The sequence below is a fragment of the Chenopodium album genome, chromosome 1 (genome assembly GCF_948465745.1).
Source record: "Chenopodium album chromosome 1, dcCheAlbu1.1, whole genome shotgun sequence".
NCBI lineage: Eukaryota > Viridiplantae > Streptophyta > Magnoliopsida > Caryophyllales > Amaranthaceae > Chenopodium > Chenopodium album.
The window spans coordinates 15,878,091-15,893,650 of record NC_137834.1 but is presented as its reverse complement, the minus strand read 5'-3'; the positions used below and the strand labels follow the sequence as shown (position 1 = coordinate 15,893,650).

The following is a 15,560-nucleotide window of genomic DNA, read 5'->3' as shown; positions in this document are numbered from 1 at the left end:
CAGAACAACTGGCCAAATACTATGAGAGGTTCCTCCAAAATTGTTAAAAGGTTGGAAACCATCAGCAGCTAAACCAAGCCTAACACTTCTAGGGTAAGCTGCAAATGACTTGTATTCCTCATCAAATGACTTCCATGCTGGAGAATCTGCTGGATGTCTCATAGTATCATCATTAGTTCTTTCCTCTTTGTGCCAACGCATTTCTTTTGCAGTCTTTGATGACATAAATAACCTTTGCAGTCTAGGTTTAACTGGGAAATAACGTAACACCTTATTTGGTACATTTTTACCCTTCGCCTTCCACCTAGAAGTTTTACATTTTGGACACTCTTGAGCCTCACTATTTTCACGCCAATAGATTATGCAATCATTTGGACATGCATCAATTTTGACATAATCTAGGCCTAGTTCACTAATAATTTTGCGACATGCATCATATGAATTAGGCAGGTCAAAACCTAATGTTTCATTTTGAAATTTCAATAATTGAGTAAAAAAGGTATATGTCCAATGGTTCAAGCACTTAGGATGTAACAATTTCATTATGTAAACTAACTTTGACACTTTTTTCCCATCTACAACCAAAGGCTCTTTACAGTCCTCTAATAAGCGGTAGAATTTAGCTGCTTCTTTAGAGGGTTCTTGAGCTTCTTCAATATTACTATCCTCAAGCAATCCCATTCCAGCCACCCCACATCCTACTTGTAACATGTCGAGCATATCATCATCATCACTAAAAGTATTCTCACTTTCAAGGATAATGTCACCATGTCTTTCACCATGTTTATCCCATACAGTGTAGCATGGCAAAAAGCCATTTTTTAGCAAATCAACTTGAACTTCAGTTCTAGTTTTGAAATGCACGTTAGCGCATCTGCAACATGGACATTTAATTGCAGTGCCATTTCTGCAACGCTCATTAGCATTAGTATTAGTAAATGCAAAGTCTAGAAAGCCATATATTCCTTTCAAATATCCTGTTGAACCACAGTCAGTTAGTTTCATCCATTCTTTATCCAGTGTCATCTCCTAATTTCAATTTACCACCTAACACATGTTGGTTAAACCATGTAAAAAATTACTAACTTTAATACACTCAAAAAAAAAAAAAAAAAATACTGACCTAAAAAAGGGCATTTGAATATTCTTTTTAGTATGCAAAGAACAATACATTAATATGCTAAGTATAAACAAGTAGTTTTATTTTATTTTTTCCAAACATTAGATTTTTTATATTCTCACTTAATTGATATTTAAAAGAGAAAATTGTGAAAAAAGACCTTTTAAATAGTCAACTTTTTTAAAAAGAACCTTTAAAGTGAAAACTTGTGAAAAAGGACCTTTTAAGTTGTATTTTGTTTGTATGGGTACTTGGGTGAGCTTGAGAGCTGGTCAACGCCGGAGCTCCGGTATTGACTATCACATGTTAGTCACATGACTTTTTTTTTTTAAAAAAAAAATAAATAAAAATAAAAAAATTCCCCAAATTTTTTCCCTTTCCCGACCTCCGGGAGAATACTATATGAAAGGGTTAGGTCGAGAAATGAGGGAAATTTAGGGAAATTTTTTTAATTATGTGACTAATACGTGATAGTCAACCCCGAAACTCTGACCACCATGCAAGCTCACCTAAGTACCCCATATAAACAAAATACAATTTAAAAGGTCATTTTTCACAAGTTTTCACTTAAAAGGTCCTTTTTTAAAAAGTCGACCACTTAAAAGGTCTTTTTTTACAATTCTCTCTTTTTAAAAATCAATTTATATGTCAAATTCAAAAGAGCCCCTCCCCACCCCCTTCCCTCTCACTATACTCAATTTAGTATGTTTCTTACTAGCGGGTTATCTTGTGATTATAGGCTAAGAGCTAACACACGCTCCCTTTATCCCTTAAAATGTGCCCCATTTTCTTTTAAAAGTCATTCTTAATATATAATGTATTATTTTGTGAAATGGTACACTATATCTTTATGTATAAACTAGTATAAATTAAACATCATCTGAGCACAACTTGATGACCAAATTTAGATAAGAAGCCAAAAAACCATACATACATACTTCATTAGTCAACAAGACAATAGAAATAAGAAACATTAAGATGTAAACAACAAAAGATAGAAGAAATTTTAAGGTGTCGACAACAAAAGGCAGAATAAAAACCATGACAATCTAGGAAATGCACTTGCAGGTTACAACTCTTGTAAGTTTAGCATATATCCTTATGCATTAATCCATCAAAAAGCAATACAAATACAATAAACATTTACTCCAATCCCCACCTTCCAATAGTCTACTAGTTTAGCCATCTAGATTGTTAACAAAACGCATTATGCAACAACTAAGGACTTGACAAGCATTATACTTCCATCCAATATTAATATTACTCATCTAAATTCACTTCTATCCACTCATAACACCAAAATGCATCTAATTATGTATGAATTCCTCAAAATATGCTAGTCAAGGGTAAAAACTCCCTGATTCTTTTTAAACCCAGATTAAAAATATAGTAACAAATTAAATTAATCATAATAATTAAAAAGTAAGAAGCAAAAATCTGATTTTAGATTTTTGCCCCTTATTAGGGGTAATAAAAGTGGGAAACAAATTAAACATATATCAATAATGAATTTTTTTTATCCCAGACAAAATTGAAGTACAGAGCACAAACACAATTACATTTAAATGAAATAAAACCATTCGACATGCAAGTAGCCAAGTAGATCTAACAAAAATCATAGCAAAAAAACCCTAGATACAAAATTTTAACACGAAATCAAAAAATTATCTCATGAAAGCAAAATATATATGTAATTTAAAGTACCTTCAAGGTTCAATAATAAAAATTGCAAGAATTTAAACTCACTGGTTGAAAAATATTGCTGAGAACATTCAATAATTAAGCAAATCACCACTTCTCCGACCAATGAATGCCGACGCGTGCTTCCCAAACCCTATATCACCATTAAAACCATTAATTTACTAGAGTTGTTAAATGGGGATTTTAGATAAGTAGTAGGGAAGTAGTTTTGTTTTGAGAGTGTTCTGGAGTTCTTTAGTTGGAGGGTAGCTGGGTAGCAAGTAATAGAAAGTGTCAAAGCTAAGTGAGGAACTTTGGAGTGCGTGAAGAGAGTTAATTTTTTTTTAAATAAAATAATAATATCTTATACAACGACTTCTTTTGTAGTCATTGTTAATTTTATATAACACAACAATCAAACTTGTTGTGATAACTTATTTATTTTTTCACAACACCAGTCTCGTGGCCAAAAACTACTCCTTTTTTCGCCAAATCCCGCCACACGAAAATTTTGGAGGGGAAATGAAAATTTTTTTTCTGCAACAATCTGTAGCCACGGACTTAAATTTTACGTAGCGGAAGCTGGTTTTAAGCTACAAATTTTTTTCTTGTTGCAAAAACCTGTTGCCAATAAACAATTTTCTTGTAGGATTATGTCCATATATTCAGGGACTGTCCTAACTCTTCCTTCTGGTCCTTGATTTTTCAAAAATTTCCTTTTGCCCTTTCTGATTGAAGTTCCTTTTACAGTACTAGTTTTCAAGATTGGCTTTCTTTTAACTTCTCTCAAAGTTCTACATGGAAAACTATTTTTTCTATTACTATTTGGCATCTATGGAAGACTAGGAATATGGCCATTTTTTATTAGAAAATGTTATTTATAAAATCGACTTTTAACAAATTCCTAGTTGATTATCTTTACTGTCTGAAATTAAATAAGGGTCATCCAGATATTGCTTCTTCCTCTAACTCTGCTACTATGAGAACTTGGGCTCCTCCTCAACAAGGTTGCTTCAAGCCTAGAACAGATGGATCTTGGTTAAATTTGGAAAATGCGGGGGGTGGTGGTGTTATCAGGTGTGACAAGGGAATCTGGCAAGAGGGCTTTGCTGTGAACTTCAATGCCATATCTTCTGCTGAAATTATTTCTATCAGGGAAGGCTTGCTACTTTCTTGGAAAATAAAGATTACTCACCTAGACCTTGAAACTGATGCGGATGCTCTCACCAAAATGCTAAAAAATCCGGATAATCACAAGGACTCTAACCTTGGAAACATTGTAAGGGATGTGTCTTCACTCCTCCAAAGGACCTGGATTGTTAACATTCTGCATGCTCCTCGAACTATTAATTTCGTAACTGATAAACTGGCCATGATTGGCAGAACCAGAGTGAAGAAGGGAGACAAAGAGATCTACTTTTATCCTCCTGCTGAAGTGTTTGGAACTTATGCCTCAGAGATTCCTGACTATCACCCAACTAATTAGCTATGTGCTTCCTTTAGTTCCTAATTCACATTTTGCTCACTTTGTGAATCTTAGGATTAGCTTTCAGGCTAACTCTTTTATAGCTGCTACTTATGCTTTTGTAAACATTACCAAGGATAAAGTTTGAGTTGCTACTCATGCCCCTCTTTATTAAGCTTTTTCTCAAGTGACTAAGTTCACTTTGATATAATATAATATTTCTATTTTGCGTAAAAAAAAAAAGGGGTATCCTATTAATATAATAGTCAACACGTAGCAATAAATTTGATCAATGGAGGTTTCTTGAGAAGTCCCCATCTAATATCATTGCATATATATGTGGTTCATTATTGTTCAACTATAAAAAATAAAAAATAAAAAATAAAAAAAAGTTGACTAATCTCTAGTGATAGAAAGTCTTTAGTGAGAGGAAATTATCTCTGTCTTCCTAAGTTTCCCCTGTTCTCTAAGTTTCCTTAACTTCTTTCTTTCTTTGTCTTCTTTACAGTCTAACATGAGTGACCGACTGTTTCCAAATACCTTTGTCTATCCCCATAGAATTGGGGAGTTCCCGTATCCACCCCTAGTGTATGAAACTAATCATCTAAGTTGGAATTATGTAGTTATAGGTAGAGTTTGGGATTCCCGTGATTTTTCAGTGGAGTTGATGCAACGTCTAGTGTCTAGATATTGGCATCTTAGGCAATCAGTGGTAGTTTTTCCGTATGAAAAAGATTTTATTTTCTTTTGTGGTAATGAAGAGGACGCTGCAGACCTCGACAATCAAGGCTGGGTACACCTTAAGGGTAGTCTAATGGTGATTCAAAGGCTTAGAGGATATTCGGTACCTGAGAATCTTAATCTTAATCTTGCGGATATGTGGATAACGGTTGTAGGACTACCGATCAGATACTCAACACCAGAGGTGGCTGCGCCGATTTTGGCGCATGTTGGTTACATAACTATGGTGGATGAGATACAAGGTGACTTTCCTATACCGCACCCTAGAGTGAAGGTATTAGTTGATCTTTCTTTACCCTTTATTCCAAGTTGTTATTTTCCGACCTATGAAAATCGCGCTACTTGGGTTTGTTTTAAATACGAAGGAATATATAGATTTTGCAAAAAGTGTGGTTTTGTCGGACACGGTCGAGATACATGTCGTAATGAACAAGAACAAGTAACCTTTCACTTGGAGCGTCATTTTCGTAGACTCCACGAAAGCGGCGCACGTCTTTTGTTTGGTCCTATGGATGTTCCTTTATATACAAATGCAATTAGAGGTATAAGTCCTAATCTGGAGAATTGGACAACAAAACTTTGGTTTGGTGTTCATGATGTTGATGATCTGTCTAAATTTTCTGGTGATTCTCATCCGTCGGACAATGATTTTGGAGATGTTGTCTTGGAGTCTCCATCGTTTGGACCATTACCTCCTCGGTCCTTACCTGGGCTTTTTCCCCAGCCGATACCTGGTGCCTACCGTGGTGAACAAGACGAGGTGTGGAGGCGTAATTTGGGCATAAACCACGCAGTCAGGGCGGAGTTTGAAGCGCCACATGTACGTCAACAACCGTCAGCTGTTCCACGTGCAAGGCTCCCTCTTACCTTTTCTCAAGCGGCGAATTATTAAGGTGGCTGGCAAAATGACCCTCCACGTGTCAATCATGCAGAGCACATATGTTCTTCTCGTTTCACTTGTGGCACGTGAAGGGGTGGCCTTGCCACATGAAATATTTTAATCTCATCAAGTAGGAAGGGATGTTCACATGACATCTGTTGGAGGTAATGCTTTATCAAATTTATCTTTTTCCTTTTCTGTTTCGGACTCAGCCCAATCTGGTAGACCAGATTATGATCCAGGTGGGCCCAATAATTTAGTTAGTTCTCGGCCCATTGACTGGAATGGATATCCACCTTCTTTGGTGGATCTGGGTTTAACCCAATCTCAGCATGCTACGGACTCGGTTCATCTGCCTCAGGATATAAGTGGGCCAGGCCCAACCTCGCAGTTTAATCTCAAGGCTCAGATTTTCGAGGGAGTTCCAAGGTTCGAATCTTCTCAGGGCATTTCTCATCCTAATTTCAACAGGAGTTTTGATCCTTACCATATCTATGGTGGTGCTCCTGTGCCTGGTGGCACGGTGGCGGCAACGGTGCCGCGTTTCTCTCCCCCTCCTTTAGGTCCGACGGGTCCGTTGTTTCCCGATCCATTTAGAGCAGGTCCGAGCAATTGGGCTGCTTCTCGGAGTAATGGAGGAAGCCCAATCCCTTCTACTGTTCCAGTGTCTTCGCCGATGCCGGCGCCATCACCTGTTGTCTTTGTTCCGTCACCATCTCCTTCGTTTGGTTCATCGTTTCCGACTCATAGTGATGCAAAATCAAGGTACATGGTGGTGTCCCCCCTGAATCCAATCTGAGGTGGAACAACAATCCGACGAGGAAGAACCTGTTCCCATGGAGTGTTCCCCCCCCCCCCCCAATTTAAGTTCACTCATCCTCGATTTCTTCACCAACGTCTTCCTCTGCAACTTTGTCTGCTAAGAACACTTCGCAGGATACTCGGCGTAAGAAGAAATTGACGCTTAAATTGGCAAGGAAAGGAGATCAAGCTTGGAATTGGGTTAAAAAGACGTGTCCTTGCAAACGTCAGTCTATATCTCAGGAGGCTCCTATTCCAGACCCACCAATTTTGGATGCTGGGTCAGTCTGCTTCCCGTTTCTCAAGCCTCTGAAAAAACGCAAGTGTGATACTGATTCCTCAGGTTCTGGTTCGGAGCTTGGAGGTGCTGAAGGTGGGGTGGCTCCCCGTGTTGGGCCACCTAAGGATCCATGAATATTGCAGCTTGGAACTGTAGGGGTTTAGATACTGCGGATTCCCCTAAGGTTCCGTATTTGGTTTCGTTAGTCCGCTCTTTTGCTTTAGATGTTATGTTCCTAATGGAAACTCTAGTACCTGTACATATAGCTGCTAAGAAACTTTCTGTTGTTGGTTTTGATATGATTTGTGGGTCGGATGCTATAGGACTTAGTGGGGGCTTAGTTGTTTTTTGGTTTGCCCCGGTTTTAGTTTATCATATTTCTGTTTCTCCAAATATCCTCTTTTGTAAAGTGTTAGTTCCTGGACAAGAAATAAAACATATCATCTTTGTGTATGGTTCGCCTCATACTTCTCTTAGACACTTAGTATAGGATGAAATTTCTTCCATTTTACATTTGGTTCCTACTACTCTTCTCATAGGAGATTTTAATCAGGTAGAGTATTTAGGTGATAAGGTAGGTGGTTCAACGGACATCCCAGGCAGACATGGTTTTATGGATTGGAAAATTCAGTCTCAATTACAAGATATTCCATTTTCGGGGCCTCGGTTCACTTGGACTAATGGTCAGTTGCTTAATCCTACTTTTTAGTGTTTGGATAAAGGGTTAGCTACGGTTTCTTGGTTGGATATGCATCCTAATGCGGCCATTTTTATCAACCGATCCTATTCTCGGATCATGCGGCAATTGTTTTACGAGAATTGGGTTCAGGTATGCCGAAAAGGCGGCCATATAAGATTGAAAATTGGTGTTTGGGTCTTAAGGACATCTCTTGTCTTATTAGTTCCAACTGGAGAAATTTTTTTCCGGGTTCTCAGATGTTTGCAGTCTCACAAAAATTGGAGGATCTAAAGCGCAGGCTTTTGACTTGGTGTGTTTCTCATAAAAGACAATGGGGAATTGATTGGCAAGATTTGCAGTCCTCGATGAATGCAAATTCTTTTAATCTTTTAGATGTTGAGGACCGGACTTCCCTTTCTGCTATCTGAAAAGAAAAGGTTTCTGCTGCGCAAACTTCTTTCTTATTTTGGAAGCAACGCTGTAAGACTAAGTGGGATGCTCTTGGGGAATCGCATTCACGTCTTTTGTTTAGATCTGTTCAAGTTAGACGACGGAGGAACAAGATTATGAGTCTCAGAGATGATTGTGGCAGTTGGGTTTCAGACTATTCTGGGATTGCTAATTTGTTACAAGAGCACTTTTCCTCTATTTATAATTGTCATAGTGTTGTTCCTCCTCCAACTCAGTGTTCCTGGGATAACCTGGAAGTTCAATCTCTTTCTCAATTGGACACTCAGTTTTTACTCACCCCTTTTTCGTCTTTTTAGATTATACAGGCCATGTTTCATATTGGTGATGATAAATCTCCTGGTTCGAATGGTTTTTCGACTAGTTTTTTTAAGCCTCATTGGGCTATAGTTGGTCCACAAGTGATTCAGGCAATTAAGTATTTTTTTGCTCATGGCTATTTTTTGAAATAATGGAACAACACCTTTTTAGCTTTGATGCCCAAAGTGGATAATCCAGAAACTCCCTCTCATTTTCATCCCATTGGGTTATGCAATGTTCTTTATAAGTGCATTGCTAAATGCATGACTAATAGGTTGAGGCGAGTGTTACCTTCCCTCATTTCGAGCTCTCAGCCAGCCTTTGTACCGGGTCGTTTGATGGCGGACAATGGTCTGTTGGCTCATGAACCACTGTCCTTTATCACTACTTCTTCTTCTAAGGTTTGTTTTGCAGCCCTAAAATTGGATATGAATAAAGCCTATGATAGAGTCAATTAGGATTTTCTTTGGGATTTTCTGGCCCATTTTGGTTTCCCTCCGTGCTGGATTCATATTATTAAACAGTGTGTTATGACGGTTTCTTATCAGATTCTTGTTAATGGTTCTCCTACTTCAACTTTTCACCCTAGATATGGCCTTTGCCAGGGAGGTCCTCTTTCTCCTTATTTGTTTGTTATGTGCATGGAGATTTTTTCCTTAATGCTCCGTCATGATGAAAAACAGGGTTTGTTCTAGGGGTTGCGGGTTGCTCGTCATGCTCCCTCGGTTTCTCATCTGTTTTATGCGGATGATGCTCTGCTGTTTTTTAAGGTCTCTCCTGAAGCATGCGACAATGTTCTTACGGTTATTCAGGAATTTTGTTCTGCTTCTGGGCAAATGATTAGTCTACAAAAGTCCTATGTCCGGTTTAGCTCTAATACTCCGGAGAATTATAAGGACTTTCTTTCACGACCCTTACATATGCAAGCTCGAGAGACTGTAGGTGACTATTTGGGTCTCCCGGTTGATCTAAGCCGCCAGAAGTGCAAGGACTTTCAGTTTATGGTTGATAGGGTTGCGCAGCGTTTATCTTCTTTGGCAGCTCTTAATTTGTCGTCTGCGGCTAAACTGGTTGTCATCAACTCTATTCTTGTGGCTTCCTTTAATCACATTCTTTCTGTTTTCAAGATCCCTTCCACTATTTGCAACCGAATTGACTTTCTCCTTGCTAAGTTTTGGTGGATGTCCGGTAAGGATATGAAAGGGTTAGCTCTTTCGTCTGCTGCTACAATTCACATGCCTAAGGGTTTGGGTGGATAGGGTTTTCGCCATTTGCGTTCTTTTAATCAGGCTTTGCTGGCTAAACAATCTTGGCGTCTTCTTCATCATCCTCAACTCTTGGTGTCCCGTGTTCTTAAGGCCAAGTATCCTCTTTTGCTTGCTCCTAGGCCTGTTTTGTCGGCTTCCCGCCCTTCCTGGGGCAGTCGTGGTTTGTTGGAAGGAGGTGCTGCTCTTTCTCAGGGTATCTCGTGGAAAATAGGGACAGGTGAGAAGGTGAGGATTATAGGTGACTCTTGGGTTCCAAATGTCGATATGGTTTTTCGATCTTCTATTCCAGAGTCTGTTAAGCCTACCCTTGTTGTTGAGTTGCTGATGCTAGAGTCTTTAGTGTGGAATACTTCCTTTGTTAGATTCCTTTTTCCTCAATCTGTTGCTGCTGCTATTCTTGGTTTACAGCGTCCTAATCATCAGATTGATGATTTTATCTACTGGAAACATACTCGTGATGGCACCTTTTTGACGAAGTCGCTTTACTCTCGCCTGATTTCTCAGACCCTCCCTCCTTCGGGTGGGTTTGTTTCTAGTTCTTGGTGGAAACGTTTGCGGGGTCTTCCGTTTCTCCCGAAGTGGAAGTTGTTTATTTGGAAGATGTTACATAATGCTCTTCCGACGGTTGCTGTTCTTTATCTTAGAGGTCTTCCCGTTGATCCTTCTTGCATCTTCTGCGGCACAGTTTCTGAATCGGTGGAGCACTTATTTTGGGACTGTCCTTTTATTAAGGATCTTTGGTTCCGGTTTATTTGGAGTAAGTTTCCTAGTCCGTCCTTGTCTGTTCCCTTTCAGCAATGGTTTGTGGATTTGATGGCTTCTATTTCTTTGGCTAAGGATTGGGATCAGTTGGATTGGGTTTGTGGCTTCTGTTGGGCTGTTTGGTTAACTAGGAATAATGTTAAATTTAGATCGGAGGTTTATTCTCCGCAGTCCATTCTGGATTTGGCTTCTAATTGGCACACTCGTGGTAGGAATGCTAGGGCCTTGGATTTGTGTGGTTCTTCTATTCCTCCGGGTTTTTCTTCTCGTCCTCTAGTGTATGCTCTTTCTGGATCTTTACAGGATGTTTGTGATGTTTTCCTGTTTTTTTTACGGCGCTTGGGACCGTCATGACAATACTGCGGGTGCTGGCTGGTTTTTTAGGAATTTGAATTCTCCTTATTTGATTGCGGGTGGAGCCAGGGCGTGCATTCCTAGTTCAGCCCTTCATTCGGAGTTACTGGCTTGCCTTTGGGGTCTTCGTCAGGCTAGACAACGTGGGTTTACTCGTATCTTGCTTTATACGGATTGTTTGGCTATCCCTCAATTACTTTTGAATTTAGGTCCAAAGGATATTTCGGTGTGTTGGGTCCTTCAGGATATTCGTCAGCTTCTTATTGCTTTTGCTACGTGTCATATTTGCAAGGTTGATAGATCTATGGTTGGTAATGCTCATGCCTTAGCGGGTGCGGCTCGCCGTCGTCAATTGCTTTCTTTTATGTTTTAAGTTTGTTTGTAGTTCCCTTTGTCAAAAAAAAAAATCAATAAAAAAATAAATAACTTACTATAACCATCTTAGATATAATTTTAAAAAAAAAACAAAAAGAAAAAAAAAAACTCCGTACATAATTTGGCACTATTCGCAGCCTCCCTCTATATAAAGTAGGGGACCCCAAAGACTAGGTCTAATCATACTATATACTAAAAGACACACCTGTGATGACACGTGTCATCTTCTGGTGTGTCCTTAGTTTTTTTTTTCATTTTTTAAAAAAATATTTTAATTAACACTAGTAGAAAAATTCAAAAAGGCAACCCCCTTTTGGCACCGGTTCAAGCCAAACCGGTGCCAAAACCCGGCCTAAAAATGGGCGGGATTTAAAAAGTTGGTAAAAGGCACCGGTTCAACTCAAACCGGTGCCAAAAAACTAAAAAGCACCGGTTTGAACCGGTGCCTTAGTGAACCGGTGGTTTTTTTTAAACAAAAAAAAAACCGGCCCTTTATTTCATTCATTCCCTCCTTTCTTCCCCCTTCTTTCTTCCTCCTTTCCTTAACCATTCACCTGGCCTTCACTGTTTCATTCGAAAAACCCAAACCAGAAAACCACCACTGCTGCCTCTGTCCCCTCCTTTTCCCTCCACCACTACTGCCACCTTGAACACCACCAGAAAACCCATAACCTAGTCTCCGTCCCCTCCTTTTCCCTCCATCTCTGCTGTTCGAATTGAAGAAGCCGCGCCGCAGCCCTGCTATTCGAATTGAAGAAGCCTCGGTCTGCCGCCGCGCTGCAGCGCTGTTCTCCTCTTCTCTTCTCCTCTTCTCTGCCGCCGCGCCACCTTCGACCCTTCTTTTGCTGCACCACCTTCAACCGCCGCGCCGCAGCCCTGCTCTTCTTTTCCTGCGTACAGCACCGCCTTCTTTTGCTCTTCTCATCAAATTCACCTTCTTTTGTTGCACCGCCTCCATCTCCGCGTACAGCAGCACGCCTCCACCTCCATCAACACGTACAACAGCACGCCTCCACCTCCACCAGCGCGCACAGTCTTCCAACTAATTTAGGGTAAGTTTTTTTTTTTGTTAAAAATTGAACAATTATTTTGAAATATGTAATTCTATTATTTTCAATAGCATTTTTAACAATTATTGTTAAGAAAATTAAAGTCAAGGAATGTATATAATTTTACCTAATTTTTTTAATTTTTGCATTGGTTGTTTATTTAGAAATTTTGAATACATATTATACGTTAGAGTAATTTTGTATGTTTAGAGTAATTTTGAATACATATTATAGATTAGAGTAATTTTGCATTACCTTGTTCCTTAGTTGAAAAATTTGTATGTTTTAATGGGTTATTTTGAGGTTGATTTAATGATTAATTATGAATATAATAGAGATTAGTAAAAATGTTACTTAATTAGTTGAGTTTTTGTATGTTTTAATGTGTAATTTTAGGTTGTTTTAATGGGTAATTGTGAATATATTAAAGAATTAGTGACCTTGCTTCTAATTAGTTGTGAATAAATTAGAAAATTGTGAATAAATTAGAGAATTGTGATTACATTATAGATTTGTGAATAATTTAGAGAATTGTGATTAAATTAGAGAATTGTGCATAAATTAGAGAAATAGTGATATTGCCACTTAATTAGTTGTGAATAAATTAGAGAATTGTGAATACATTAGAGAATTGTGAATAAATTAGAGAATTGTGAATACATTAGAGATTTGTGAATATATTAGAGAATTAGTGACGTTGCTAATTTTTGTTTTTTTAATATATAGATTCATATGTGAATTGAAGCAAGAGTTTAATTAGCTTGAGGACTACGTACATATTGAGCTCAAGTGGGTAGTTGCTATATTGCAATTGGTATGACTACTAAACTTTACTTAGCTATATTTCTTTCTATTCATCCATTTAATAAAAGTTTATTCATGAAATTGCAACTTGTGTATTGTTTAATTGCAAATAAATACAACAATATATAGAATACTTGAATTGCATCATCATATGCCTAGATACCCGTTCAAGGCTTTCTCATTAGGAGAAAGTCTTGAATAGTCCCCGGTTGGGACTGTTCTTGAATGTGTACTCTCACTTAGGTGGTGAATGTATGTTTTCTTTTCGATTTTAAGGAACATCTCGGCTTACCATTTCCTCACTATGTTCTTTGGGTACATATGTGGGTAATTAATTATCTACATCGTGTACTTGGAGAACTAGGGGGAAATGCTGCCAGATTTTCCTTAAAATTGGAAAGTTGACATACATTCACTAGTGAGAGTAGACATTCAAGGATGGGTTAGGTTGGAGTGATAAGGACCCTTTGGAAACATGCATTTTTTCACTATATGAATGGTATATTCACGTTTTGTACTTGAATTTGATTTACATAAAATATGTAGCACTTACACATTATAATTATATGGTGCTATATATATGTTTAGAGACAATTTACTAAATGGAGAAGGATCGTGGTTGGATGTATGGTAGACGCGATACATTGGAATTTTGGAATGGGGTTCAAGAGTTTTGCGAGAGGGCTTTAGCTTATCAACGCACACTGGGAGGCAAAGGCCTTTATTGTCCTTGTGTTGATTGTAATTGTGTGAATGTGGTCGATAGTGTTGAAATCATTAGAGATCATGTATTATGTCGTGGGTTTAGGCAATTTTACCATGTGTTGATTTGGCACGGAGAAAGTGGAGAGTACAGTGGGGATCTTGATCGGAATGATGTGCGTGTTAGAAGCAATGAGATTCATGTGGACGAGGAATACGAGAATGATGAGTATATTGTTGATAATGGTGAGGATGGAGCCGATGAAGATCAGGCGGATGAGGTCGAGGATGAACAAGTGGATGAGATGTTGCAAGGTGTTGAAGGTGAAGTGTTTGAATTATTATCGGAGGCTTCCAAAAAGCCTTTGTATCCCGGGTGCAAAAAATACTCCAAACTATCGGCCGTGCTAACACTTTTCAACATTAAGTCGAAGCATGGGTGGACGGACATCAGTTTTACTTCTTTGTTGACCACATTAAGTGATATGTTGCCTGATGGGAATGAAATTCCTAAGTCTTATTATTACGCAAAGAAGCTCATGTGTCCCTTTGGTTTGGAGTATAAGAAGATACATGCATGTCCTAATGACTGTATTTTGTATCGAAATGAGTATGAAAAACTGCAGGAGTGTCCACGATGCAAGCGGTCGCGGTACAAGCGCATGAGTTGCAATCCTGGCACGGAGGGACCTCCTGCTAAGGTGTTGTGGTATCTTCCCATTATTCCAAGGTTTAAGCGTCTGTTCTCAATACCAAAAGACGCTAAAAACTTGAGGTGGCATGCAGAGGGAAGAAAGAAAAACAGAATGCTGAAGCATCCAGCTGACTCTCCACAGTGGAAGAACATTGATTTGAAGTTTGAGGAATTTGGTAATGAAGTCAGAAATTTAAGGCTTGGGTTGTGCACGGACGGGATGAATCCATTTGGCACTCTTAGTACCCAACACAGCACATGGCCGGTACTTTTAGTGATTTATAATTTGCCTCCTTGGCTGTGCATGAAACGTAAGTATGTAATGCTTTCATTGCTAATAACTGGTCCTAAGCAACCTGGAAACGACATAGATGTTTACCTTGCGCCGCTTATTGACGACTTGAGAAAGATGTGGGACGAAGGGGTTTCCGTTTTCGATGCTCATCAGAACGAGATGTTCACATTGCGTGCAGCCCTTATGTGGACCATGAATGACTTCCCTGCATATGGCAACTTGTGTGGGTACAAGGTCAAAGGGAAAAAAGCATGCCCCATATGTATTGATGACACATCAAGCGTATACCTGACTCATTCTCACAAAGATGTGTACCTACGGACTCGAAGGTTCCTTAGGCGTGATCACCCGTACCGTAGGCAGAAAAAGGCTTTCGATGGAACCGTGGAAGAGGATACTGCGCCTAGACCATTGACTGGTGCTGAGATTAGTGCTCGGGTGAAAGGGATACAAACGGTGTTTGGAAAATCAGAAAAAACTATGGTCTCAGCTGCTCTGTTTAAGAAAGAATCAATCTTTTGGAAGCTGCCGTACTGGAGAGAACATGACGTTAGGCATTGTCTTGATGTGATGCATATAGAGAAGAATGTGTGTGATGCTCTTTTGGGGACGCTTATGAATATCCCAGGCAAAACAAAGGACGGAAAGGGTGCACGGTTAGATTTGCAAGAGATGGGGATTCGTCCAGAATTGTGGCCTCAAAAAAAGGTCAGAAAGGGAAAGGAGCCGAGAATAGAAGATGAAAGTGTTTCGAAAAAAGGGAAGGAGAAGAGCAAGGGAAAGGGAAAGGCCAAAGATGCGTCAAAGAAGAAAGTTAAGGGTAAAGGGAAGGATGAAAAGAAT

The 15,560-nt window shown here is 39.0% G+C and overlaps 1 protein-coding gene across 1 annotated transcript; it reads left to right on the top strand.

The window, feature by feature from the left end:
* Positions 1 to 7,097: 7,097 nt before the first annotated feature.
* LOC145628752 (uncharacterized) lies at positions 7,098 to 11,171 on the top strand. The gene is made up of 5 exons (XM_081681142.1): positions 7,098 to 7,318; positions 8,689 to 8,815; positions 9,185 to 9,484; positions 9,704 to 10,767; positions 10,829 to 11,171. Exons 1-5 carry the CDS (start codon positions 7,098 to 7,100, stop codon positions 11,169 to 11,171), a joined length of 2,055 nt encoding a protein of 684 aa, XP_081537268.1.
* Positions 11,172 to 15,560: the final 4,389 nt, after the last annotated feature.